The sequence below is a fragment of the Xenopus tropicalis genome, chromosome 1 (genome assembly GCF_000004195.4).
Source record: "Xenopus tropicalis strain Nigerian chromosome 1, UCB_Xtro_10.0, whole genome shotgun sequence".
NCBI classification, from domain to species: Eukaryota; Metazoa; Chordata; class Amphibia; order Anura; family Pipidae; genus Xenopus; species Xenopus tropicalis.
In genome coordinates this window covers 217,105,244-217,131,208 of record NC_030677.2, presented here as the reverse complement: position 1 = coordinate 217,131,208, position 25,965 = coordinate 217,105,244, and the positions used below count along the sequence as shown (strand labels likewise).

Sequence of the window (25,965 nt, the reverse complement as noted above, 5' to 3'; positions counted from 1 at the left end):
TCCCCACATTTGACTGTGTGCAAACACACACTCTCTCACCCACTCACTAGTGCAAACACACACTCTCACACCCACTCACTAGTGCAAACACACACTCTCACACCCACTCACTAGTGCAAACACACACTCTCACACCCACTCACTAGTGCAAACACACACTCTCACACCCACTCACTAGTACAAAACACACACATGGCTAATAATACAAACACACACTCAGATAGTACTTGCCAGTGACCCACAGGGAATGATAAACTCACACAAAGGATCCCAGGCACCCCGAGGTACAGACACACACTGACTCACTCACACTCACACTCACACACACACACAGGTGTATATATAGCCTGACACACACCCAGTGACCACTGCACACAGAGCTGCGCCTGTCCCATGCCCGGCCCACACTGCCCATTACACAGAGCCAGGGGAGGGGGACGTGCTGGGGGAAACCAAGGGGGGAGAGGCTGGGGGGACCCAGAGAGGCTGAGGGACAGAGAGAGACACACAGGTAATAGAGAGAGACTGCTGGGACCCAGAGAGGCTGAGGGACAGAGAGAGACACACAGGTAATAGGGAGAGACTGTTGGGACCCAGAGAGGCTGAGGGACAGAGAGAGACACACAGGTAATAGGGAGAGACTGCTGGGACCCAGAGAGGCTGAGGGACGGAGAGAGACACACAGGTAATAGGGAGAGACTGCTGGGACCCAGAGAGGCTGAGGGACGGAGAGAGACACACAGATAATAGGGAGAGACTGCAGTGAAGCACAAAGTCCCAGGAGATTAGGGAGCTGAGAGGGCAGAGAGCAATAACTCAGATTCTAATAGAAGGGAAAGAGAAGAATCTCTGTATAGAAGCCCTGGCGCTGCTGGGTACCGGGGCACAGGTACAGTAACTTGGGGTGTTGGGTACCGGGGCACAGGTACAGTAACTTGGGGTGTTGGGTACCGGGGCCACAGGGGCACTGACTGGCAATGGACCTTCGGGTGCTGTACCTCATACAGTTGGGGAGCTGTCTCCTGGGAGTGGGTGCAGGCAGTAACACGGAGGAGGAAGAAGAGGAGAGGCCGGAGGATGCTCACCCCCCAGGTAACACTTCATTCATTCCTTTGTACTTTTATATCTCTGTCTATTTCATAATCATTCAGAATAATTCAGTACATATTCCTGTATATCTCTTGATTAGTGAGTAACTATATCCGAATGGCACCCGCATAATCTTTGTGAGCATAGTGCACACCTTTAGCTCCCCAATGCCTGCCCTCTAGTCCCCCAATGCCTGCCCTCTAGCCCCCCAATGCCTGCCCTCTAGCCCCCCAATGCCTGCCCTCTAGCCCCCCAATGCCTGCCCTCTAGCCCCCCAATGCCTGCCCTCTAGCCCCCCAATGCCTGCCCTCTAGCCCCCAATGCCTGCCCTCTAGCCCCCAATGCCTGCCCTCTAGCTCCCCAATGCCTGCCCTCTAGCCCCCAATGCCTGCCCTCTAGCTCCCCAATGCCTGCCCTCTAGCTCCCCAATGCCTGCCCCCTAGCCCCCCAATGCCTGCCCTCTAGCTCCCCAATGCCTGCCCCCTAGCTCCCCAATGCCTGCCCCCTAGCCCCCCAATGCCTGCCCTCTAGCCCCCCAATGCCTGCCCCCTAGCTCCCCAATGCCTGCCCTCTAGCCCCCCAATGCCTGCCCTCTAGATCCCCAATGCCTGCCCTCTAGCTCACTCTCTCATTTGTGGTGGGCAGAGAAGTGGCTGGGGGCTACGATAGAACAGACTCTGCAATCTGGGTACCCCCTGTCCCTGGGGTCCCCCTTATAGTCACTGGGTTTGCTGCATGGTAGTTACATGACTGCTCCTGATAGTTCAGTGTATTGCTGTGTAGTATCTGCCCCAGTGCCTGCCACTTACCCCAGCCCCTAATGCACTGGCACCTTCTCTTTATAACAATGGACTGGGATTTTCAGTCCTCAGTATATTCCTCTAGTTCTACTGCTCCAAGACCCTGGATTATGAACCATGAATTAGTACAAATGTTTAATGAGACAGACAGTATGGAGAGTGAATATGAGTGAGGGAAACTGTGAGAACTCAAGTCAAGGCCCTAGAAATGGGCAACTTAATCACAGAGTAATTCCACCAATGAAAATAATATTGCTTTAGTTCCCCTTTAATGTTATCTTGTGTGACAATGAAGCTGTGTTTACACTAGATATGAGCTAATATGATGGGATATTAACTGGGTTATATGACTTGTTGGGATAGAGGTGACATTTTTGCAGCTTTGGATCAATACCAGGAGGGGATCACTGCGTCCCTACGAGCCTGTCCCTACGAGCCTGTCCCTACGAGCCTGTCCCTACGAGCCTGTCCCTACGAGCCTGTCCCTACGAGCCTGTCCCTACGAGCCTGTCCCACTCTCCACTGACGTGTTGCTAAGTGCCAAGAGGAGCCCATCTCTACACAAGTATATGGCACTTGGGTACTTGGGATATATACCTATTATTGGATCCCATTTGGACAACATTCTGACCAAATGTACAGTCTTAGGGGCCGATTCACAAAGGGTCGATAAAACGAGCGCTATTTATAGCATGCGTTAAAAATGTTATCGCTTCTTATTTTTTGCGAGTTAACGCTCGATTCACCAAAAGGCCATTTGTCATAATTAAGAAGCGATGTTCTTGGCGTTATTTATCTCGCGATGACAGATTTTCAAGCGATATATTACACAGCGCGCGACATATTCCGCACATAACTGTTACTTACTGAAAATTACTGTTCTGCAAATGCCCATTTCCCTGCAAACTGGCGGCTGCATCACTCTGGGGCCAACACTGACTGAATAAATAACCCTGCAAAGTCCTTATTGTGTTGCCAAAAGCTCAGTAACTGTACTTTTCTATAATTACCGCCTGCCCCAAGTAGGGGTTAATATTCACACAGACTAATGCGATATTTAGCGCTTCTTATGTGTTTGTGAATCATGCGCTAGTAACATAGTAACATAGTAACATAGTAAGTTGGGTTGAATAAAGACATACGTCCATCAAGTTCAACCATAATGCCTGTATATAACCTGCCTAACTACTAGTTGATCCAGAGGAAGGCAAAAAACCCCATCTGAAGCCTCTCTAATTTGCCTCAGAGGGGAAAATATTCCTTCCTGACTCCAAGATGGCAATCGGACCAGTCCCTGGGTCATAGTATTGTTTCTATTCCCTAATTACCGCAATGCAAGGGAAATAACGTTTTGCGATGATGCATTTTTTTGCGCATGGGATATGCAGATTAACGCATGCGAAATGACTTTGATGGATCGGTACTTAATTATCATATTCGGCCCCTTAGATGGAATGGTGATGATATGTGGGATAGAATGGTAATTATGTGTGGGAAAGAATGGTGACAGTGTTTGGGATAGAATGGTGATTATGTGTGGGATAGAATAGTGACAGTCTTTGGGATAGAACGGTGAAGATGTGTGGGATAGAATGGTTACAGTCTTGTAGATGGAATTGTGATGATGTGTGGAATAGGTGCACCTGAAGAAGGGGATATTACCCGAAAGCTTGTGCCACATCTTTCTGCAATAAATGTGTTAAATGTATTTGTTAGTATGCTGGTGTGCTTCTTCCTTACACAAAGGTCTATGGGATAGAATGGTGACAGTCTTTGGGATGGAATGGTGATGATGTGCAGGATAGATTGGTGACCGTCTTTGGGATGGAATTGTGATAATGTCCAGGATAGAATGGTGACAGTGTTTGGGATGGAATTGTGATAATGTCCAGGATAGAATGGTGACAGTGTTTGGGATGGAATGGTGATGATGTGTGGGATAGAATGGTGACAGTGTTTGGGATGGAATGGTGATGATGTGTGGGATAGAATGGTAATTATGTGTGGGAAAGAATGGTGACAGTGTTTGGAATACAATTGTGAGAGTGTTTGGAATGGAATGGTGATAATGTGTGGGATGGAATGGTGAGAGTGTTTAGGATAAAAGGTGATGGTATGTGGGATAAAATAGTGAGTGTTTGGGATAGAATGCTGATGATGTGTGGGATAAAATGCTGATGATGTGTGGGATGGAATGGTGGCAGTATTTGAGATAGTATGGTTGCAGTCTTTGGAATGGAATGGTGATGATGTGTGGGATAAAATGGTGGCAGTCTTTGGAATGGAATGGCGACAGTGTTTAGGATAAAATAGTGATGATATGTGGGACAGAATGATGACAGTGGTTAGGATGGAATGGTGATAATGTGTGGGATAGAATAGTGACAGTCTTGTAGATGGAATGGTGATGATGTGTGGGATGGAATGGGGACAGTATTTGGGACAGAATGTTAGCAGTCTTTTGGATGGAATGGTGATGATGTGTGGGCTAGAATGGTGGCAGCATTTGGGATAGAATGGTGGCAGTCTTTGGGATGGAATGGTGATCATGTGTGAGATAGAATCATGATGATGTGTTGGATGGAATGGTGGCAGTATTTAGGATAGAATGGTGGCAGTCTTTGGGATGGAATGGCGATGAAGTGTGGGATAGAATAGTGGCAGTCTTTGGGATGAATGGTGATGAAGTGTGGCAAAGAATGATTACAATATTTGGGATGGAATGGTGATGATGTGTGGGATAGAATGGTGGCAGTCTTTGGAATGGAATGGTGATGATATGTGGGACAGAATGGTGATAATGTGTGGGATAGAAAAGTGACAGTCTAGTAGATGGAATGGTGATGATGTGTGATAGAATGGTGATGATGTGTGGGATGGAATGGTGATAATGTGTGGGATAGAATGGTAATGATGTGTGGGATGGAATGGTGGCTGTATTTAAGATAGAATGGTGGCAGTCTTTGGGATGGAATGGTGATGAAGTGTGGGATGGAATGGTGATAATGTGTGGGATAGAAAAGTGACAGTCTAGTAGATGGAGTGGTGATGATGTGTGATAGAATGGTGATGATGTGTGGGATGGAATGGTGATAATGTGTGGGATAGAATGGTAATGATGTGTGGGATGGAATGGTGGCTGTATTTAGGATAGAATGGTGGCAGTCTTTGGGATGGTATTGTGGTGATGTGTAGAATAGAATGGTGACAGTGTTTGGGATAGAATGGTGATGATGTGTGGTATAGAGGTGATGATGTGTGGGATAAAATGGTGATGGAATGTGGGACAGAATAGTGACAGTGTTTGGGATAGATTAAAAAAGATTAAGAAAACAGACAACCCCCTTTATGTCAGACGTACACTATTAACAATTTGATTGCAACTGAAATTAGGTATATATAATTCATTAACCAATGCAGGAAAGTGTTTGGGATGGAATGGTGATGATATGCCGTATAGAATGGTGACAGTGTTTGGGATGGAATGGTGATGATATGCCGTATAGAATGGTGACAGTGTTTGGGATGGAATGGTGATGATATGCCGTATAGAATGGTGACAGTGTTTGGGATAGAATGGTGATGATATGCCGTATAGAATGGTGACAGTGTTTGGGATAGAATGGTGATGATATGCCGTATAGAATGGTGACAGTGTTTGGGATGGAATGGTGATGATATGCCGTATAGAATGGTGACAGTGTTTGGGATAGAATGGTGATGATATGCCGTATAGAATGGTGACAGTGTTTGGGATGGAATGGTGATGATATGCCGTATAGAATGGTGACAGTGTTTGGGATGGAATGGTGATGGCGTGTTGGATAGAATAGTTAGAACTTGCCAATTGCCCCAACCCTAGATACCAAGCTCTAGCCCAACCCTCACAGGTGCAATGAGAGTCACATGATGGGGTCAAACATTTTATGGCCGGTGAAATAAAGTTCTTTCTTTTCCTTCCATGTGATGTTTCTTCTCATGAGTGGGGGCTGGGGGCGGTTATTTCTTGGGTCCTATCAAAGAGACTGGCTTGGAAGCCATTTTATATTTATACATTGTATCTACAGAGATGCAATTTGGTCCCATGCTGCCCCCAGCGGTGGTCACCCCAACCTCCAATACAATCTGCAAATGCACCAATCACGGAACTGCCCTCCTCCTCTTTAGCTCCACCCCCAGATTGAGGCGCAGTCGCTCTATGGGCCTTTTTTTTATATACAGGTACCTGAGGGCCACAACCCTACACATGGGCCCTTGGGTGACTGTTTATAAATATGGACCTTTCTTTTCTTCTTGTAATGAATTATCAGCCAATGTTGGGTCTTTCAGTCCAGGGACGGATATCACTGACCGACTTAACATCTACCTGGTTCTGATCTCTAGAACTTGCGCACATCGCTAAGTGCCGGTACCGGAGACTTGTCCCAAATCCAGCAGAACATTGATTTATTATCAAACTGATTATCAGTGACCAATGGGACATGGAATGGACCTCCCTCGGGTCCTCCCTAGTCCTGCTAATGCTGTATCAATATTAGGGCTGGATATACTGTAATGTAGAAATAAATCACCGGCACCCCCCGGCCTCACTATACAGTATTCCTGGGGTGCGGGGTGGGGGAACGGCACCCCCTAAATAATAAAACTTTAGGTCATGGTGCAAGTAGGGTTAACCTTGCGTGTTTATTATAATACATGAGTGATACTCAGAGTTCCCTGTATAACTCAGCCTGCAGCCTTGTGCCTTTATATGGGGGGCACAGAACCCCTCAGTGACTGCTAATATCCTTATCATTTACAGTAGGGGGTACAGTATCCCTTATAATACATGAGTGATACTCAGAGTTCCCTGTATAACTCAGCCTGCAGCCTTGTGCCTTTATATGGGGGGCACAGAACCCCTCAGTGACTGCTAATATCCTTATCATTTACAGTAGGGGGTACATTATCCCTTATAATACATGAGTGATACTCAGAGTTCCCTGTATAACTCAGCCTGCAGCCTTGTGCCTTTATATGGGGGGCACAGAACCCCTCAGTGACTGCTAATATCCTTATCATTTACAGTAGGGGGTACAGTATCCCATATAATACATGAGTGATACTCAGAGTTCCCTGTATAACTCAGCCTGCAGCCTTGTGCCTTTATATGGGCACAGAACCCCTCAGTGACTGCTAATATCCTTATCATTTACAGTAGGGGGTACATTATCCCTTATAATACATGAGTGATACTCAGAGTTCCCTGTATAACTCAGCCTGCAGCCTTGTGCCTTTATATGGGGGGCACAGAACCCCTCAGTGACTGCTAATATCCTTATCATTTACAGTAGGGGGTACATTATCCCTTATAATACATGAGTGATACTCAGAGTTCCCTGTATAACTCAGCCTGCAGCCTTGTGCCTTTATATGGGGGGCACAGAACCCCTCAGTGACTGCTAATATCCTTATCATTTACAGTAGGGGGTACATTATCCCTTATAATACATGAGTGATACTCAGAGTTCCCTGTATAACTCAGCCTGCAGCCTTGTGCCTTTATATGGGGGGCACAGAGCCCCTCAGTGACTGCTAATATCCTTATCATTTACAGTAGGGGGTACATTATCCCTTATAATACATGAGTGATACTCAGAGTTCCCTGTATAACTCAGCCTGCAGCCTTGTGCCTTTATATGGGGGGCACAGAGCCCCTCAGTGACTGCTAATATCCTTATCATTTACAGTAGGGGGTACATTATCCCTTATAATACATGAGTGATACTCAGAGTTCCCTGTATAACTCAGCCTGCAGCCTTGTGCCTTTATATGGGGGGCACAGAACCCCTCAGTGACTGCTAATATCCTTATCATTTACAGTAGGGGGTACATTATCCCTTATAATACATGAGTGATACTCAGAGTTCCCTGTATAACTCAGCCTGCAGCCTTGTGCCTTTATATGGGGGGCACAGAACCCCTCAGTGACTGCTAATATCCTTATCATTTACAGTAGGGGGTACATTATCCCTTATAATACATGAGTGATACTCAGAGTTCCCTGTATAACTCAGCCTGCAGCCTTGTGCCTTTATATGGGGGGCACAGAACCCCTCAGTGACTGCTAATATCCTTATCATTTACAGTAGGGGGTACATTATCCCTTATAATACATGAGTGATACTCAGAGTTCCCTGTATAACTCAGCCTGCAGCCTTGTGCCTTTATATGGGGGGCACAGAACCCCTCAGTGACTGCTAATATCCTTATCATTTACAGCAGGGGGTACATTATCCCTTAATAACTTGCCATTAGCACACAGAGCAGATAGAGAGTTGGGTTTCCAAGGGCAGATTACTGATTAACTCACGGTTTCCAATCAATGAATGGGGTGCGGAGTGAGATAAATACACAGGGAGAGGCAAATATGTGATATTCCCACACCCATTTATCACAGGATGGAGGCCGATTGCCCCACAGCCCAGTGCATGGGGGGAGGGGGGGGAATAAGTGAATGGGGGGGCAGGTTGAGAATGACCTAAAACTATTCCCATTTATTATTAAGGAGGCCATACAAGGACTGATGAAGGTTGACAAAAGACCAAATGGGCAGTTATTGGCCTGTGTATGGGGCTCCTAGATGGCCGGCCCAACGTACATCTGCCCAACCCACATCTGCCCAATCCACATCTGCCCAACCCACATCTGCCCAACCCACATCTGCCCAACATACATCTGCCCAACACACATCTGCCCAACACACATCTGCCCAACCCACATCTGAACAACCCACATCTGAACAACCCACATCTGCCCAAAGGTGGCCATACACGCACCGATATTATCGTACGAAACCTTGTTTCGTACGATAATCGGTGCGTGTATGGTATGTCAGCGAGTCGACCGATATCGCAGGAAGCTGCTGAAATCGGTCGGCTTGCCGATCGGCCAGGTTAGAAAATTTTGATCGGGCGCCATAGAAGGCGCCTGACCAAATTCTCCCTTCAGCGCTGAATCGGCAGAAGGAGGTAGAAATCCTATTGTTTCTACCTCCTTACCTGCCGATTCAGCCCTGAATGGTGTGTGGCGGATCTGACGATGTTTCGTGCGACCGATGGTCGTAGGAAACATCGTCGGATCGCCACGTGTATGGCCAGCTCAACACACATCTGCCCAACGCACATCTGCCCAACACACATCTGCCCAACCCACATCTGCCCAACCCACATCTGCCCAACACACATCTGCTCAACACACATCTGCCCAACACACATCTGCCCAACACACATCTGCCCAACACACATCTGCCCAACCCACATCTGCCCAACACACATCTGCTCAACACACATCTGCCCAACACACATCTGCCCAACACACATCTGCACAACCCACATCTGCCAAACCCACATCTGCTCAACACACATCTGCCCAACGCACATCTGCCCAACACACATCTGCCCAACCCACATCTGCCCAACCCACATCTGCCCAACACACATCTGCCCAACGCACATCTGCCCAACGCACATCTGCCCAACACACATCTGCCCAACCCACATCTGCCCAACGCACATCTGCCCAACGCACATCTGCCCAACGCACATCTGCCCAACACACATCTGCCCAACCCACATCTGCCCAACCCACATCTGCCCAACACACATCTGCCCAACCCACATCTGCCCAACCCACATCTGCCCAACCCACATCTGCCCAACCCACATCTGCCCAACCCACATCTGCACAACCCACATCTGCCCAACCCACATCTGCACAACACACATCTGCCCAACCCACATCTGCCCAACACACATCTGCCCAACCCACATCTGCCCAACCCACATCTGCCCAACCCACATCTGCCCAACCCACATCTGCCCAACACACATCTGCCCAACACACATCTGCCAAACACACATCTGCCCAACCCACATCTGCCCAACCCACATCTGAACAACCCACATCTGAACAACCCACATCTGCCCCAACACACATCTGCCCAACCCGCACCACATCTGCCCAACACACATCTGCCCAACACACCTGCCAACACACATCTGGCCCAACCCACATCTGCCCAACCCACATCTGCCCAACACACATCTGCCCAACCCACATCTGCCCAACCCACATCTGCCCAACCCACATCTGCCCAAACCACATCTGCCCAACACACATCTGCCCAACACACATCTGCCCAACACACATCTGCCCAACCCACATCTGCCCAAACCACATCTGCCCAACACACATCTGCCCAACACACATCTGCCCAACACACATCTGCCCAACACACATCTGGCTCAAAATTATCTGGAACAGAAACAGGCAACAGAAGATTCCAACAGGGCAAGAAGAGCGCGACTCCCTGAGGCTGCGATTTAATTTGATTCGGCCAATGGGATTTGATTGTTTGGCTGAGGGACAAACAGTTGGATCAGTTCCATATCACCTACTGCAAAGTGATCACATTGGGGATCTTTCAGTGTATGGGCAGCTCCACTCACAACAATTAGTGCGTAAATTAACTCTGTACTGGGAGGGGCCAGGGGAGAGACCTTTCTAGAGGGCGGAGCCTGCAAGCTGTTGCTTTGTCTGAGGGACCCGTGTTCCTCTCGTCTGTGGGGAAAGGGCATCTCGGTGAGTCTGGGGTTTTTATTGTTAAATGTCTGAATTTGCTAAATGTAAGTCCCACACAATCCCACTCTAACCCAAACCCCACTCTAACCCAAACCCACCCCAACCCTAACCCCACTCTACTAACCCAAACCCACCCCAACCCAAACCCCACTCTAACCCAAACCCACCCCAACCCAAACCCCACTCTAACCCAAACCCCACTCTAACCCAAACCCACCCCAACCCTAACCCCACTCTAACCCAAACCCACCCCAACCCAAACCCCACTCTAACCCAAACCCACCCCAACCCTAACCCCACTCTAACCCAAACCCACCCCAACCCAAACCCCACTCTAACCCAAACCCACCCCAACCCAAACCCCACTCTAACCCAAACCCACCCCAACCCAACTCCACTCTAACCCAAACCCACCCCAACCCTAACCCCACTCTACTAACCCAAACCCACCCCAACCCAAACCCCACTCTAACCCAAACCCCACTCTAACCCAAACCCCACTCTAACCCAAACCCACCCCAACCCTAACCCCACTCTACTAACCCAAACCCACCCCAACCCAAACCCCACTCTAACCCAAACCCACCCCAACCCAAACCCCACTCTAACCCAACCCCACTCTAACCCAAACCCACCCAACCCTAACCCCACTCTAACCCAAACCCACCCCAACCCAAACCCCACTCTAACCCAAACCCACCCCAACCCTAACCCCACTCTAACCCAAACCCACCCCAACCCAAACCCCACTCTAACCCAAAACCCACCCCAACCCAAACTCCACTCTAACCCAAACCCACCCCAACCCAAACTCCACTCTAACCCAAACCCACCCCAACCCTAACCCCACTCTACTAACCCAAACCCACCCCAACCCAAACCCCACTCTAACCCAAACCCCACTCTAACCCAAACCCCACTCTAACCCAAACCCACCCCAACCCTAACCCCACTCTACTAACCCAAACCCACCCCAACCCAAACCCCACTCTAACCCAAACCCCACTCTAACCCAAACCCCACTCTAACCCAAACCCCACTCTAACCCGAACCCACCCCAACCCAAACCCCACTCTAACCCGAACCCACCCCAACCCAAACCCCACTCTAACCCAAACCCACCCCAACCCTAACCCCACTCTAACCCAAACCCACCCCAACCCAAACCCCACTCTAACCCACCCCAACCCTAACCCCACTCTAACCCAAACCCACCCCAACCCTAACCCCACTCTAACCCAAACCCACCCCAACCCAAACCCCACTCTAACCCAAACCCCACTCTAACCCAAACCCCACCCCAACCCAAACCCCACTCTAACCCAAACCCCACTCTAACCCAAACCCACCCCAACCCTAACCCCACTCTAACCCAAACCCACCCCAACCCTAACCCCACTCTAACCAAAACCCCACTCTAACCCAAACCCACCCCAACCCAAACCCCACTCTAACCCAAACCCCACTCTAACCCAAACCCACCCTAACCCAAACCCCACTTAACCCAAACCCCACTCTAACCCAAACCCCACTCTAACCCAAACCCCACTCTTACCCAAACCCACCCCAACCCTAAGCCGAATCTAACCCAAACCCATCCCAACCCTAACTCCACTCTAACCCAAACCCCACTCTAACCCAAACCCCACTCTAACCCAAACCCCACTCTAACCCAAACCCCACTCTAACCCAAACCCCACCCCAACCCAAACCCCACCCCAACCCAAACCCCACCCCAACCCAAACCCCGCTCTAACCCAAACCCCACTCTAACCCAAACCCCACTCTAACCCAAACCCCACTCTAACCCAAACCCCACTCTAACCCAAACCCACCCCAACCCAAACCCCACTCTAACCCAAACCCCACTCTAACCAAAACCCCACTCTAACCCAAACCCCACTCTTACCCAAACCCCACTCTAACCCAAACCCCACTCTTACCCAAACCCACCCCAACCCAAACCCCACTCTAACCCAAACCCACCCCAACCCAAACCCCACTCTAACCCAAACCCCACTCTAACCCAAACCCACCCCAACCCAAACCCCACTCTAACCCAAACCCCACTCTAACCAAAACCCCACCCCAACCCAAACCCCACTCTAACCCAAACCCCACTCTAACCCAAACCCCACTCTAACCCAAACCCCACTCTAACCCAAACCCACCCCAACCCAAACCCCACTCTAACCCAAACCCCACTCTAACCAAAACCCCACCCCACCCCAACCCAAACCCCACTCTAACCCAAACCCCACTCTTACCCATATCCCACCCCAACCCAAACCCCACTCTAACCCAAACCCCACTCTAACCCAAACCCCACTCTTACCCAAACCCACCCCAACCCAAACCCCACTCTAACCCAAACCCCACTCTAACCCAAACCCCACTCTTACCCAAACCCCACCCCAACCCTAACCCCACTCTAACCCAAACCCCACTCTAACCCAAACCCCACTCTTACCCAAACCCCACCCCAACCCAAACCCCACTCTAACCCAAACCCCACTCTAACCCAAACCCCACTCTTACCCAAACCCCACCCCAACCCAAACCCCACTCTAACCCAAACCCCACTCTAACCCAAACCCCACTCTTACCCAAACCCCACCCCAACCCAAACCCCACTCTAACCCAAACCCCACTCTAACCCAAACCCCACTCTTACCCAAACCCCACCCCAACCCAAACCCCACTCTAACCCAAACCCCACTCTTACCCAAACCCCACCCCAACCCAACCCCACTCTAACCCAAACCCCACTCTTACCCAAACCCACCCCAACCCAAACCCCACTCTAACCCAAACCCCACTCTTACCCAAACCCACCCAACCCTAACTCCACTCTAACCCAAACCCCACTCTAACCCAAATCCCACTCTTACCCAAACCCCACCCCAACCCTAACCCCACTCTAACCCAAACCCACCCCAACCCAAACCCCACTCTAACCCAAACCCCACTCTACTAACCCAAACCCACCCCAACCCAAACCCCACTCTAACCCAAACCCACCCCAACCCAAACCCCACTCTAACCCAAACCCCACTCTAACCCAAACCCACCCCAACCCTAACCCCACTCTAACCCAAACCCACCCCAACCCAAACCCCACTCTAACCCAAACCCACACCAACCCTAACCCCACTCTAACCCAAACCCACCCCAACCCAAACCCCACTCTAACCCAAACCCACCCCAACCCAAACCCCACTCTAACCCAAACCCACCCCAACCCAAACTCCACTCTAACCCAAACCCACCCCAACCCTAACCCCACTCTACTAACCCAAACCCACCCCAACCCAACCCCACTCTAACCCAAACCCCACTCTAACCCAAACCCCACTCTAACCCGAACCCACCGCAACCCAAACCCCACTCTAACCCGAACCCACCCCAACCCAAACCCCACTCTAACCCAAACCCACCCCAACCCTAACCCCACTCTAACCCAAACCCACCCCAACCCAAACCCCACTCTAACCCACCCCAACCCTAACCCCACTCTAACCCAAACCCACCCCAACCCTAACCCCACTCTAACCCAAACCCACCCCAACCCAAACCCCACTCTAACCCAAACCCCACTCTAACCCAAACCCCACCCCAACCCAAACCACACTCTAACCCAAACCCCACTCTAACCCAAACCCACCCCAACCCTAACCCCACTCTAACCCAAACCCACCCCAACCCTAACCCCACTCTAACCCAAACCCCACTCTAACCCAAACCCACCCCAACCCAAACCCCACTCTAACCCAAACCCCACTCTAACCCAAACCCACCCCAACCCAAACCCCACTTTAACCCAAACCCCACTCTAACCCAAACCCCACTCTAACCCAAACCCCACTCTTACCCAAACCCACCCCAACCCTAAGCCGAATCTAACCCAAACCCATCCCAACCCTAACTCCACTCTAACCCAAACCCCACTCTAACCCAAACCCCACTCTAACCCAAACCCCACTCTAACCCAAACCCCACTCTAACCCAAACCCCACCCCAACCCAAACCCCACCCCAACCCAAACCCCACCCCAACCCAAACCCCACTCTAACCCAAACCCCACTCTAACCCAAACCCCACTCTAACCCAAACCCCACTCTAACCCAAACCCACCCCAACCCAAACCCCACTCTAACCCAAACCCCACTCTAACCCAAACCCCACTCTAACCCAAACCCCACTCTTACCCAAACCCACCCCAACCCAAACCCCACTCTAACCCAAACCCACCCCAACCCAAACCCCACTCTAACCCAAACCCCACTCTAACCCAAACCCACCCCAACCCAAACCCCACTCTAACCCAAACCCCACTCTAACCAAAACCCCACCCCAACCCAAACCCCACTCTAACCCAAACCCCACTCTAACCCAAACCCCACTCTAACCCAAACCCCACTCTAACCCAAACCCACCCCAACCCAAACCCCACTCTAACCCAAACCCCACTCTAACCCAAACCCCACCCCACCCCAACCCAAACCCCACTCTAACCCAAACCCCACTCTAACCCAAACCCCACTCTTACCCAAACCCACCCCAACCCAAACCCCACTCTAACCCAAACCCCACTCTAACCCAAACCCCACTCTTACCCAAACCCCACCCCAACCCTAACCCCACTCTAACCCAAACCCCACTCTAACCCAAAACCCCACTCTTACCCAAACCCCACCCCAACCCAAACCCCACTCTAACCCAAACCCCACTCTAACCCAAACCCCACTCTTACCCAAACCCAACCCCAACCCAAACCCCACTCTAACCCAAACCCCACTCTAACCCAAACCCCACTCTAACCCAAACCCACCCCAACCCAAACCCCACTCTAACCCAAACCCCACTCTAACCCAAACCCCACCCCACCCCAACCCAAACCCCACTCTAACCCAAACCCCACTCTAACCCAAACCCCACTCTTACCCAAACCCACCCCAACCCAAACCCCACTCTAACCCAAACCCCACTCTAACCCAAACCCCACTCTTACCCAAACCCCACCCCAACCCTAACCCCACTCTAACCCAAACCCCACTCTAACCCAAACCCCACTCTTACCCAAACCCCACCCCAACCCAAACCCCACTCTAACCCAAACCCCACTCTAACCCAAACCCCACTCTTACCCAAACCCAACCCCAACCCAAACCCCACTCTAACCCAAACCCCACTCTAACCCAAACCCCACTCTTACCCAAACCCCACCCCAACCCAAACCCCACTCTAACCCAAACCCCACTCTAACCCAAACCCCACTCTTACCCAAACCCCACCCCAACCCAAACCCCACTCTAACCCAAACCCCACTCTTACCCAAACCCCACCCCAACCCAAACCCCACTCTAACCCAAACCCCACTCTAACCCAAACCCACCCCAACCCAAACCCCACTCTAACCCAAACCCCACTCTTACCCAAACCCACCCCAACCCTAACTCCACTCTAACCCAAACCCCACTCTAACCCAAATCCCACTCTTACCCAAACCCCACCCCAACCCTAACCCCACTCTAACCCAAACCCACCCCAACCCAAACCCCACTCTAACACAAACCCACCCCAACCCTAACTCCACTCTAACCCAAACCCCACTCTAACCCAAACCCCACTCTTACCCAAACCCACCCCAACCCTAACCCCACTCTAACCCAAACCCACCCCAACCCAAACCCCACTCTAACCCAAACCCACCCCAACCCTAACTCCACTCTAACCCAAACCCCACTCTAACCCAAACCCACCCCAACCCAAACCCCACTCTAACCCAAACCCCACTCTAACCCAAACCCCACTCTAACCCAAACCCCACTCTTACCCAAACCCACCCCAACCCTAACTCCACTCTAACCCAAACCCCACTCTAACCCAAACCCCACTCTTACCCAAACCCACCCCAACCCTAACCCCACTCTAACCCAAACCCACCTCAACCCAAACCCCACTCTAACCCAAACCCACCCCAACCCTAACTCCACTCTAACCCAAACCCCACTCTAACCCAAACCCACCCCAACCCAAACCCCACTCTAACCCAAACCCCACTCTAACCAAAACCCCACCCCAACCCAAACCCCACTCTAACCCAAACCCCACTCTAACCCAAACCCCACTCTAACCCAAACCCAACTCTTACCCAAACCCACCCCAACCCAAACCCCACTCTAACCCAAACCCACCCCAACCCTAACTCCACTCTAACCCAAACCCCACTCTAACCCAAACCCCACTCTAACCCAAACCCACCCCAACCCAAACCCCACTCTAACCCAAACCCCACTCTAACCAAAACCCCACCCCAACCCAAACCCCACTCTAACCCAAACCCCACTCTAACCCAAACCCCACTCTTACCCAAACCTACCCCAACCCAAACCCCACTCTAACCCAAACCCCACTCTAACCCAAACCCCACTCTTACCCAAACCCACCCCAATCCAAACCCCACTCTTACCCAAACCCACCCCAACCCAAACCCCACTCTAACCCAAACCCACCCCAACCCTAAGCCCAATCTAACCCAAACCCACCCCAACCCTAACTCCACTCTAACCCAAACCCACTCTAACCCAAACCCACCCCAACCCAAACCCCACTCTAACCCAAACCCCACTCTAACCCAAACCCACCCCAACCCAAACCCCACTCTAACCCAAACCCCACTCTAACCCAAACCCCACTCTTACCCAAACCCACCCCAACCCTAACCCCACTCTAACCCAAACCCACCCCAACCCAAACCCCACTCTAACCCAAACCCACCCCAACCCTAACTCCACTCTAACCCAAACCCCACTCTAACCCAAACCCACCCCAACCCAAACCCCACTCTAACCCAAACCCCACTCTAACCAAAACCCCACCCCAACCCAAACCCCACTCTAACCCAAACCCCACTCTAACCCAAACCCAACTCTTACCCAAACCCACCCCAACCCAAACCCCACTCTAACCCAAACCCACCCCAACCCAAACCCCACTCTAACCCGAACCCACCCCAACCCTAACTCCACTCTAACCCAAACCCCACTCTAACCCAAACCCACCCCAACCCAAACCCCACTCTAACCCAAACCACACTCTAACCAAAACCCCACCCCAACCCAAACCCCACTCTAACCCAAACCCCACTCTAACCCAAACCCCACTCTTACCCAAACCCACCCCAACCCAAACCCCACTCTAACCCAAACCCCACTCTAACCCAAACCCCACTCTTACCCAAACCCACCCCAATCCAAACCCCACTCTTACCCAAACCCACCCCAACCCAAACCCCACTCTAACCCAAACCCACCCCAACCCTAAGCCCAATCTAACCCAAACCCACCCCAACCCTAACTCCACTCTAACCCAAACCCCACTTTAACCCAAACCCACCCCAACCCAAACCCCACTCTAACCCAAACCCCACTCTAACCCAAACCCCACTCTAACCCAAACCCACCCCAACCCAAACCCCACTCTAACCCAAACCCCACTCTAACCCAAACCCCACTCTTACCCAAACCCACCCCAACCCTAACCCCACTCTAACCCAAACCCCACTCTAACCCAAACCCCACTCATACCCAAACCCACCCCAACCCAAACCCCACTCTAACCCAAACCCACCCCAACCCTAAGCCCAATCTAACCCAAACCCACCCCAACCCTAACTCCACTCTAACCCAAACCCACCCCAACCCTAACCCCACTCTAACCCAAACCCCACTCTAACCCAAACCCCACTCTTACCCAAACCCACCCCAACCCAAACCCCACTCTAACCCAAACCCACCCCAACCCTAAGCCCAATCTAACCCAAACCCACCCCAACCCTAACTCCCCTCTAACCCAAACCCCACTCTAACCCAAACCCACCCCAACCCAAACCCCACTCTAACCCAAACCCACCCCAACCCTAACCCCACTCTAACCCAAACCCACCCCAACCCTAACTCCACTCTAACCCAAACCCCACTCTAACCCAAACCCACCCCAACCCAAACCCCACTCTAACCCAAACCCACCCCAACCCTAACCCCACTCTAACCCAAACCCACCCTAACCCCACTCTAACCCAAACCCACCCCAACCCTAACCCCACTCTAACCCAAACCCAACCATAACACCATCCCAAACCAACCCCAACCCTAACTCAACTCTAACCCAACCCTAATGCCATCCCAAACCAACCCTATCCCCACTCTAACCCCAACCCTAACACCATCCCAAACCCACCCCAACCCTAACCCCACTCTAACCCTAACGCCATCCTAAACCCACCCCAACCATAACCCCAATTTAACTCAAACCCAACTCTAACTCCATCCCAACCCTAACCCCACTCTAACCCAAACCCACCCCAACCCCAAATTACTTTCCATACAGGATTTCACATCCTTCTCCAATGCATTGGTTATGAATTCCTGGTGAGGCCAAAAGCTTCTGTAGTGCACCCTTAGGTGTTGGTATTAGTTGGAGAAAGGGCACCCGACGGCCTGTGAGTAGGGGAGCACCGGACCTAAATACAGCCCTGAGTCACACACTAATGGGTTTAATGCTCAATAAAGACACTTGACAACTTGGACTCATGATCACTGCCCTCCTGGTATAGTATAACCTGCCCTGGCAATCGAGTCTCCCAGGCTAGCTGGACTCCTGGTGGTATCTTGCTCCTTGGCAAATCTCCTGCCCCTGAACTTGCCCTCTCCTGCTCTTAGAATGGCATGTGTATTCATGTAAATGAGAATTTCCCAAGAGAAATGGGGGAGCACGCATGACTCACAATTCTCTCTTTTCTCTCTTTTAGGACATAAGTCTCATCACTGGAATTATCAAGGTAATTATTGTTACCCCGCCCCCCGTAATACCTTCTTCTCCCTCCCATGCAGACTGAGGCACCTCTCAATACTGTGAATTCAATGTCTTATGATTTACTGACTTTGGTGGGAGCAGCGTTACCTTCCCAGATGGAAGAAAGAAGCCCCCCCCACCCCCCAAGAAAGTTATACCCCCAGTGACAGGAAGGAGATCTCCCCAATGATATTTGCCCAAGTGACTTGTCCCAGAGTGGGGAGCAAGTGTAATATAGAGAGATGATACCCACTCTGTGTCATTAGGGGATAACGATCCCACTCCGGGCACAGAGATACCCACTCACCCCGGGGCATTAGGGGGTAACGATCCCACTCCCGGCACAGAGATACCCACTCACCCCCTGTCATTAGGGGATAACGATCCCACACCCAGCACAGAGATACCCACTCACCCCGGGGCATTAGGGGGTAACGGCCCCACTCCCGGCACAGAGATACCCACTCACCCCCTGTCATTAGGGGATAACGATCCCACACCCAGCACAGAGATACCCACTCACCCCGGGGCATTAGGGGGTAACGATCCCACTCCCGGCACAGAGATACCCACTCACCCCGGGGCATTAGGGGGTAACGATCCCACTCCCGGCACAGAGATACCCACTCACCCTGGGGCATTAGGGGATAACGATCCCACTCCCGGCACAGAGATACCCACTCACCCTGGGGCATTAGGGGATAACGATCCCACTCCCGGCACAGAGATACCCACTCACCCCCTGTCATTAGGGGATAACGATCCCACACCCAGCACAGAGATACCCACTCACCCCGGGGCATTAGGGGGTAACGATCCCACTCCCGGCACAGAGATACCCCCTCACCCTGGGGCATTAGGGGATAACGATCCCACTCCCGGCACAGAGATACCCACTCACCCCCTGTCATTAGGGGATAACGATCCCACTCCCAGCACAGAGATACCCACTCACCCCGGGGCATTAGGGGATAACTGTCCCACTCCCGGCACAGAGATACCCACTCACCCCGGGGCATTAGGGGATAACGATCCCACTCCCAGCACAGAGATACCCACTCACCCTGGGGCATTAGGGGGTAACGATCCCACTCCCGGCACAGAGATACCCACTCACCCCGGGGCATTAGGGGATAACGATCCCACTCCCGGCACAGAGATACCCACTCACCCCGTGTCATTAGGGGATAACGATCCCACTCCCGGCACAGAGATACCCACTCACCCCCTGTCATTAGGGGGTAACGATCCCACTCCCGGCACAGAGATACCCACTCACCCCGTGTCATTAGGGGATAACGATCCCACTCCCGGTACAGAGATACCCACTCACCCCGTGTCATTAGGGGATAACGATCCCACTTCCAGCACAGAGATACCCACTCACCCCCTGTCATTAGGGGATAACGATCCCACTCCCGGCACAGAGATACCCACTCACCCCCTGTCATTAGGGGATAACGATTCCACTCCCGGCACAGAGATACCCACTCACCCTGGGGCATTAGGGGATAACGATCCCACTCCCGGCACAGAGATACCCACTCACCCCCTGTCATTAGGGGGTAACGATCCCACTCCCGGCACAGAGATACCAACTCACCCCGGGGCATTAGGGGATAACGATCCCACTCCCGGCACAGAGATACCCACTCACCCCCTGTCATTAGGGGGTAACGATCCCACTCCCGGCACAGAGATACCCACTCACCCCGTGTCATTAGGGGATAACGATCCCACTCCCGGCACAGAGATACCAACTCACCCCGGGGCATTAGGGGATAACGATCCCACTCCCGGCACAGAGATACCCACTCACCCCCTGTCATTAGGGGGTAACGATCCCACTCCCGGCACAGAGATACCCACTCACCCCGTGTCATTAGGGGATAACGATCCCACTCCCGGCACAGAGATACCAACTCACCCCGGGGCATTAGGGGATAACGATCCCACTCCCGGCAAAGAGATACCCACTCACCCCGGGGCATTAGGGGATAACGATCCCACTCCCGGCAAAGAGATACCCACTCACCCTGTATCATTAGGGGATAATGATCCCACTCCCGGCACAGAGATACCCACTCACCCCGGGGCATTAGGGGATAACGATCCCACTCCCGGCACAGAGATACCCACTCACCCCCGGGGCATTAGGGGATAACGATCCCACTCCCGGCACAGAGATACCCACTCACCCCGGGGCATTAGGGGATAACGATCCCACTCCCGGCACAGAGATACCAACTCACCCCGGGGCATTAGGGGATAACGATCCCACTCCCGGCACAGAGATACCCACTCACCCTCTGTCATTAGGGGGTAACGATCCCACTCCCGGCACAGAGATACCCACTCACCCTGGGGCATTAGGGGATAACGATCCCACTCCCGGCACAGAGATACCCACTCACCCCGTGTCATTAGGGGATAACGATCCCACTCCCAGCACAGAGATACCCACTCACCCCGTGTAATTAGGGGATAACGATCCCACTCCCGGCACAGAGATACCCACTCACCCCCGGGGCATTAGGGGATAACGATCCCACTCCCGGCAAAGAGATACCCACTCACCCTGTATCATTAGGGGATAATGATCCCACTCCTGGCACAGAGATACCAACTCACCCCGGGGCATTAGGGGATAACGATCCCACTCCCGGCACAGAGATACCCACTCACCCCCGGGGCATTAGGGGATAACGATCCCACTCCCGGCACAGAGATACCCACTCACCCCCGGGGCATTAGGGGATAACGATCCCACTCCCGGCACAGAGATACCCACTCACCCTGGGGCATTAGGGGATAACGATCCCACTCCCGGCACAGAGATACCCACTCACCCCGGGGCATTAGGGGATAACGATCCCACTCCCGGTATAGAGATACCCACTCACCCCGGGGCATTAGGGGATAACGATCCCACTTCCGGCACAGAGATACCCACTCACCCCGGGGCATTAGGGGGTAACGATTCCACTCCCGGCACAGAGATACCCACTCACCCCGGGGCATTAGGGGGTAACGATTCCACTCCCGGCACAGAGATACCCACTCACCCCGGGGCATTAGGGGGTAACGATTCCACTCCCGGCACAGAGATACCCACTCACCCCGGGGCATTAGGGGATAACGATCCCACTCCCGGTATAGAGATACCCACTCACCCCGGGGCATTAGGGGATAATGATCCCACTTATGGCACAGAGATACCAACTCACCCCGGGGCATTAGGGGATAATGATCCCACTCCCGGCACAGAGATACCCACTCACCCCCTGTCATTAGGGGATAATGATCCCACTCCCGGTATAGAGATACCCACTCACCCCGGGGCATTAGGGGATAATGATCCCACTTCCGGCACAGAGATACCCACTCACCCCGGGGCATTAGGGGATAATGATCCCACACCCAGCACAGAGATACCCACTTACCCTGTGCCAGAATCGCCCCTGCATATATTGGCTCTCAGCCCTAAGGCCACAGCTGTAGGGAATGCTGACATCTAGTGGCCAACAAAAAAATTACCCCTAATCATACAATTATATGTTAAGTGAGGTGTAGAGAGACTGCTGAGTCTTGTCCTGAGGAGTTACCCCCCCCCCTATGTTGGACCATTCTCTTACAGCCCCAATGTACAAGTCAAGGGTTCAAATGCTGGGGAATTCCCAACCAGCCCTTTGAACTGAAGAAGCCACTCGGATGAGGGTGAAACGTTTTCAAGAAAAGAACTCAGAAAAGTCCAGTTACTTTAGACTTAATTCTACTAGATACTGTGTATCATGGCCATGTCTTTATTAAACCTGCCCAACTGCTACTGATCCAGAGGAAGGCAAAAACCCCATCTGAAGCCTCTCTGATTTGCCCCAGAGGGGAAAAAATTCCTTCCTGACTCAGAGATGGCAATCGGACCAGTCCCTGGGGCAACTAGTACTAAGAGCTATCTCCCCTACCCCTGTATTCCCTCACTTGTACTGAGAGCTATCTCCCCTACCCCTGTATTCCCTCACTTGTACTGAGAGCTATCTCCCCTACCCCTGTATTCCCTCACTTGTACTGAGAGCTATCTCCCCTACCCCTGTATTCCCTCACTTGTACTGAGAGCTATCCCCCCTACCCCTGTATTCCCTCACTTGTACTGAGAGCTATCTCCCATACCCCTGTATTCCCTCACTTGTACTGAGAGCTATCCCCCCTACCCCTGTATTCCCTCACTTGTACTGAGAGCTATCTCCCCTACCCCTGTATTCCCTCACTTGTACTGAGAGCTATCTCCCCTACCCCTGTATTCCCTCACTTGTACTGAGAGCTATCTCCCATAACCCTGTATTCCCTCACTTGTACTGAGAGCTATCTCCCCTACCCCTGTATTCCCTCACTTGTACTGAGAGCTATCTCCCCTACCCCTGTATTCCCTCACTTGTACTGAGAGCTATCTCCCCTACCCCTGTATTCCCTCACTTGTACTGAGAGCTATCTCCCCTACCCCTGTATTCCCTCACTTGTACTGAGAGCTATCTCCCCTACCCCTGTATTCCCTCACTTGTACTGAGAGCTATCTCCCCTACCCCTGTATTCCCTCACTTGTACTGAGAGCTATCTCCCCTACCCCTGTATTCCCTCACTTGTACTGAGAGCTATCTCCCCTACCCCTGTATTCCCTCACTTGTACTGAGAGCTATCCCCCCTACCCCTGTATTCCCTCACTTGTACTGAGAGCTATCTCCCCTACCCCTGTATTCCCTCACTTGTACTGAGAGCTATCTCCCCTACCCCTGTATTCCCTCACTTGTACTGAGAGCTATCCCCCCTACCCCTGTATTCCCTCACTTGTACTAAGAGCTATCCCCCCTACCCCTGTATTCCCTCACTTGTACTAAGAGCTATCCCCCCTACCCCTGTATTCCCTCACTTGTACTGAGAGCTATCCCCCCTACCCCTGTATTCCCTCACTTGTACTGAGAGCTATCTCCCCTACCCCTGTATTCCCTCACTTGTACTGAGAGCTATCTCCCATACCCCTGTATTCCCTCACTTGTACTGAGAGCTATCTCCCCTACCCCTGTATTCCCTCACTTGTACTGAGAGCTATCCCCCCTACCCCTGTATTCCCTCACTTGTACTGAGAGCTATCCCCCCTACCCCTGTATTCCCTCACTTGTACTGAGAGCTATCCCCCCTACCCCTGTATTCCCTCACTTGTACTGAGAGCTATCTCCCCTACCCCTGTATTCCCTCACTTGTACTGAGAGCTATCCCCCCTACCCCTGTATTCCCTCACTTGTACTGAGAGCTATCCCCCCTACCCCTGTATTCCCTCACTTGTACTGAGAGCTATCCCCCTACCCCTGTATTCCCTCACTTGTACTGAGAGCTATCTCCCCTACCCCTGTATTCCCTCACTTGTACTGAGAGCTATCCCCCCTACCCCTGTATTCCCTCACTTGTACTGAGAGCTATCTCCCCTACCCCTGTATTCCCTCACTTGTACTGAGAGCTATCCCCCCTACCCCTGTATTCCCTCACTTGTACTGAGAGCTATCTCCCCTACCCCTGTATTCCCTCACTTGTACTGAGAGCTATCCCCCCTACCCCTGTATTCCCTCACTTGTACTGAGAGCTATCCCCCCTACCCCTGTATTCCCTCACTTGTACTGAGAGCTATCTCCCCTACCCCTGTATTCCCTCACTTGTACTGAGAGCTATCTCCCATACCCCTGTATTCCCTCACTTGTACTGAGAGCTATCTCCCCTACCCCTGTATTCCCTCACTTGTACTGAGAGCTATCTCCCCTACCCCTGTATTCCCTCACTTGTACTGAGAGCTATCTCCCATACCCCTGTATTCCCTCACTTGTACTGAGAGCTATCTCCCCTACCCCTGTATTCCCTCACTTGTACTGAGAGCTATCTCCCCTACCCCTGTATTCCCTCACTTGTACTGAGAGCTATCCCCCTACCCCTGTATTCCCTCACTTGTACTGAGAGCTATCCCCCCTACCCCTGTATTCCCTCACTTGTACTGAGAGCTATCCCCCCTACCCCTGTATTCCCTCACTTGTACTGAGAGCTATCCCCCATACCCCTGTATTCCCTCACTTGTACTGAGAGCTATCCCCCATACCCCTGTATTCCCTCACTTGTACTGAGAGCTATCTCCCATACCCCTGTATTCCCTCACTTGCACTGAGAGCTATCCCCCCTACCCCTGTATTCCCTCACTTGTACTGAGAGCTATCCCCCCTACCCCTGTATTCCCTCACTTGTACTGAGAGCTATCCCCCCTACCCCTGTATTCCCTCACTTGTACCTATCTAATGTATCTGCCAGTACCACTGATTCAGGGGGGGGGGATCCCACAACTTCCCAGCCCCCCTTTAACTCCCCTTCCTTGTACCTATCTAATGTATCTGCCAGTACCACTGATTCAGGGGGGGGGATCCCACAACTTCCCAGCCCCCCTGTAACCCCCCTTCCTTGTACCTATCTAATGTATCTGCCAGTACCACTGATTCAGGGGGGGGGGGATCCCACAACTTCCCAGCCCCCCCTGTAACTCCCCATCCTTGTACCTATCTAATGTATCTGC

General features: G+C 52.0%; 1 protein-coding gene across 2 annotated transcripts in view; it reads left to right on the top strand.

The window, feature by feature from the left end:
- Positions 1-459: 459 nt before the first annotated feature.
- ca9 (carbonic anhydrase IX) overlaps positions 460-25,965 on the top strand; it is a 42,367-nt gene continuing 16,861 nt past the window's right edge. The window contains exons 1-3 of one of the 2 annotated variants that reach the window (XM_031895059.1): positions 479-685; positions 744-1,092; positions 19,324-19,353. In XM_031895059.1, coding sequence (XP_031750919.1) covers positions 978-1,092; positions 19,324-19,353 — 145 coding nt within the window. In that variant the 5' untranslated portion in view covers positions 479-685; positions 744-977. Of the gene's footprint in view, positions 1,093-19,323; positions 19,354-25,965 lie in introns of both variants that reach the window. The other variant, XM_031895058.1, reaches the window with a different exon arrangement.